We start from the raw sequence: 4,132 nt of genomic DNA, 5'->3' as shown, positions 1-4,132 counted from the left end.
GGCGCGCTGCCGTCCAGGCATCGACAGTAGACTTCTGTTTTAACAAGCGTTGAACTCTTCCGTCTTACAAATTAAATTCCACATTGTTTCGCATGCAACACTTTACGCTGATCTAGTAAAAACTTTCCGTCATTTAAAACTTGATCAATAATTTAATCGTAAAATAGAAACTTTTTATTAAATTTTTGAGCCCTGCTGAAGGTGCACCTGAGGTTTTCAGGGACCCAGATAAGACATCAGTGGCCGTCTGAAGACACACGTGGTTGAGGAGGGGCTGGCCTCCCCCAACCTCCTTCCCCAGGTCAGGACAGCAGCCGATGGCCCAGCTGGGAGTCCTGGGCCCAGCCAGGGAGTGCCGGGTCCAGAGGCCCTAGGCTGTGACCTTGAGACACCAAAGAGTGATCTTGGCCCTTAGGAGCTGGCTCTTCTCTTAGGACAGTTCAGAGAGGACTCAGGCCCTGATGGGGTGGAGGGCCTGGGGCCAGGCGGCTGCATCTGCTGCTGCTGTTGCTGCTGGCGAGGTCACAAGACCACATGCAACATCCAGACAGGTGCACAGATGCCCCTGAGGGTGCTTTGAGCTTGGGCCCCATCACCTCCTCTGGACAGGGGGTTTCAGAGCAACCTTCGGGTCAGCAGCTCCCTTGGGGAAGGAAAAAAACCGATAGTAAAGACCATCTACTACAAAGAGCACAACTGAATCTAACTTCTTTTACTTTTCTTAAAATTTGGATCCTCATTTCATCCAAAAACATGACTCTGCTCAGAGTGGCAACAGCCCTGGATATTAACAGCTGATGCTTTATCAAGAAGTCTATTCTCTATCCAGAAGCAGTAGACTTCCGTACTTACACCAGCGCAGAAAAAGACGTTAGCAGCCGGAAGAAGCAGTAAGCACTGAGAAGTCCTCTGACAGAGTACAGAGCAGAGGTTACGGCCTCTTGTGGGGAAGCGAGCGAGCTCTGCCCCACCCAGTGGGCACTGATCTGGCAGTGAGGGCCTCACCTGAGTGGGTCCAGGCTGGGCCCCTCTCGCTCCAGGCTTGATGGGTGGCATCGGGGGAGCACAGGTCGGCTTGATGACCTGGGAGGACAGAGACACAGCTGATGGCTGGCAGTGCCCGGGCGCTGTCTGCCCAGCACTTCTAGGAAGTTCCCTGGGTGCTGTGCTCGGCCCCGGACTGGCCTGCAGGCTTCTCTGAGCTGAGCTCTCTCTACAGAAAATTGCCTTCAACACGGTCCCTGCCCTGGCTGGTACCACCTTTGAATGAAACCCAAGCGTGGCAGGGCGCCCATTCCTGGGCCTGTCGGGTCATCTCACCACCCTGCCCCCTTCCCTCAACTCCCCGCCTCACCCCACCCCAACACTACCCAGGAAAAGCTCTTAAATTGCCAAAATATGGGTCTTTGGAAGGTCTAAAACCAAGGATTCGCCACTAAAACGTGCGTTTGTTTGCATTTCAGCTTTCCAGGGGCAACCTTGTCTGGGGTGGGGAAGGAAGGTCTGTAGCAGGAGCCCTGCTCAGCCCAGGCCAGGGTGGGGTGTGGCCCAGCACCCGGAGGGCCCTGCTAAGAGGCTGGGGGCTGAGGGATGGGGGCGGCCTGCACTTTCTTCTCCAGCACAGTTCCCTGGCTGCCTCCACTTCTTGGGCTGGAAATCTGTCTGCCCAACTCCCCCGTCCCTGTTTGGCCTGTCAAAACCCCTCCTAAAACTTTATTTAAAGACCTTTTCTTGTAATTTTACTGTAACTCTAAAATTAACTCAACGTGAAAAGTTAAAAAGAAAAGAGAAATATTCAGTCTTCGTTGAATAGACGCTGCAGTAACGGTTGTCCCAGGCGAGGTCCACCAACAGAGGCCCCGTGGGTTGGCCTGAGGAGGAACCGGGCTGGTCTCTCCAAACACCTCCAAGCTTTAACCACAAAGGGAGGAGGGCTCTAACAGTGACACCACTGCAACCGGTGATGAGCTCACACCACCGGGACGGACAGGCTGACACGGGCCCACAGGACGCCTGGTGGCAAAGCCCCACCCCAGGAGGGCAGAGAAAGCCTGGTCTTCTGGGCCTCACCATCTGTCAGAGCAGGGGAGCCCCCACGGGCGGGGAGGTGAGAGTGTGTCCAGGGGTGTGTAGGACCCTCAGCAGTGCTCCCAGCAATGGAGGCGACCCACCAGAGCCAGACCTCACAGTGGGTAGAAGGGCCTCCCACACGCGCCCCAAGGCAAGGGGCCTGCTGGGGCACCAGTGACTCAAGTTTGGGAGAGACCTTTCCCAAACCGCGGAAGCCTCGAAAGAAGGGAGGCGGGGCCCACAGCGCCCCTGAGCTGCTCCCCCACGGCCCTCTCACCTGCTTTGGCTTCAGCACCGGAAGGGGTTTGGCAGGAGGAGCGGGTCTGAGCTGCTGGGAATGGGGAGGACTGGTCAGAACCCCCAGGCCTCCTGGGTGCTGTTTATGTCCTCGCTGGACTGCCAGACTGGGCGCCTGGCCCACCAAGTGCAGCCACAGACCCTCCTCCCCCGGGGCCCGTGCTGTGCCCCCTCCCTGCTCACCTGGCCCGGGGCCTGCGGCGGGTACACAGGAAGCGGGGACGGCGGGCTGGCCTTGGCGGCTGGAGGCTGAAGGGAGCCTGGAGGCTGAAGGGAGCAGGCGTGAGCCTGGGTCTCCCAGGGCAACCATCCCCAGAGGGGCCTGGCTCAGAGCTGCCCTCTACCCGCTGAGGACCCAGGGTTCTGGCCCCTCCCCCGGCCCTAGCGTCACACGGAGGTCTGGCAGCAGCACAGGCCTCTGGGCCTCCAGACCATCCTGGGATGGACGCTGCAGAGACTGAGCCTCAGGCTCGATTCCGCTCCCCGCTGAGGCAGCTCCTCAGACCCCTCGTCCTAGAGCCTTGGTTTCACCTCTAAACGGGGGTCACGGGGGCCACTCTGAGCCTTGTGAACCTGAGATCTGGGGGTGGCCTGGAGTCTGTCGGGATGGCTGGCGCTTACAGCAGGGGGTGGGCGCTTAGGGGTCACCGAGGAAGCTGTGGGCTTGTGGGGCTGGGAGTAAAGGGCCAGCTCTGGGGAGCCCCCGGGGGGAGCCTGAGCCCCGCCTTTTGCAGGCTTGCTGAGCCCTTCGTGGAACAGAGGGTTGGAGAGCCCCATGGCCGTCTTGGGTGCCACATTCCTAGGAGAAATAAGATGGGTCAGTGTGTCCTGGTCTCAGGATTCAGCCCAGGGAATTGAGGCTCCTGTGCGTGGGGACCCTGGCCTGGCCCCAGACCCCTCAGCTGCAGCTGCCCTGCGGGGTGTGCGGGCCACAGCTGCGCAGGGAGAGCTCTGGGGTCAGGCCAGGCCCGGGGCAGGGAGGCTTGGAGGCCATTGGCAGGCGTGTCCTGCCGCAGCCAGGGGTGAGGTCCCCACACGGCGGGCTCAGAGGGCAGTGTCACCCCCGGGCAGTGCGCCGGTGTGGCCTTCTCTGAGTTTCCTCGTCACCAACCTGTCCACACAGCCCAACCTGCTCCTGCAGCAGAAGGCAGGGGCCCAGGGCGGGGCCGCCACCATGGGGTCCCCTCTCCCCCCAACAGCGCCAGCAGGCGACTGGCCCTGCACACGCTGACATCCTCTGAGCCCAGAGTACAGCTCCCCCACCTCCTTCGGACTGGGCTCCGGGCCTTGCGGTAGATGAGCACGCCCGCCAGGATCAGCGCCAGTACCACCAGGGCACCCACGCCCACCAGCACATGCGTTCGGAGGCTCCCAGGGGCTGTGGGGGCACAGAAGGCCAGGTGTTACCAGGGCCGGACTTGGCTCAAGGCACAGGGACCGGGAGAGCCTGCCAGCAGCTCAGCCCTGGCCAGGCCAGCCCAGAGCTGAGGAGGGACAAGGGCACCACCTCCTTGGCGAAGCCAACAGCCAGAACCCTGGCCACGCTACCCAAAGCCCAGGCCCTGAGGCTCCGAAGCCAACAGCCAGAACCCTGGCCACGCTACCCAAAGCCCAGGCCCTGAGGCTCCGAGACCTGGTGCGTGACACCGGCGCTCCGGGCTCCTGGGATGCCAGTCGGGGGCTTGGTGGCGGGTGGCGTGGTTGGTGGGCAGCCCTTGGTTGAGGGCTTGGTGGCAGGCGGCCTGGTCGGTGGGCGGCCCTCAGG

The 4,132-nt window shown here is 61.3% G+C and overlaps 1 protein-coding gene across 1 annotated transcript in view; it reads right to left on the bottom strand.

Moving 5' to 3' along the window:
• Positions 1-6: 6 nt before the first annotated feature.
• The window catches only part of LOC104979714 (disintegrin and metalloproteinase domain-containing protein 8-like), a gene marked incomplete at its 5' end in the record, with an annotated part of 8,301 nt that continues 4,175 nt past the window's right edge, over positions 7-4,132 (bottom strand). Inside the window, 7 exons of the mRNA XM_010828202.1 lie at positions 7-643; positions 1,006-1,083; positions 2,348-2,401; positions 2,551-2,634; positions 2,941-3,166; positions 3,631-3,745; positions 4,001-4,109. Coding sequence (XP_010826504.1) covers positions 593-643; positions 1,006-1,083; positions 2,348-2,401; positions 2,551-2,634; positions 2,941-3,166; positions 3,631-3,745; positions 4,001-4,109 — 717 coding nt within the window. The remainder of the gene's footprint in view (positions 644-1,005; positions 1,084-2,347; positions 2,402-2,550; positions 2,635-2,940; positions 3,167-3,630; positions 3,746-4,000; positions 4,110-4,132) is intronic.

The sequence above is a fragment of the Bison bison genome, unplaced genomic scaffold (genome assembly GCF_000754665.1).
Source record: "Bison bison bison isolate TAMUID 2011002044 unplaced genomic scaffold, Bison_UMD1.0 scf7180017858524, whole genome shotgun sequence".
In the NCBI taxonomy this organism is placed as follows: Eukaryota; Metazoa; Chordata; class Mammalia; order Artiodactyla; family Bovidae; genus Bison; species Bison bison.
This window is presented reverse-complemented; position numbering and strand designations above follow the sequence as displayed.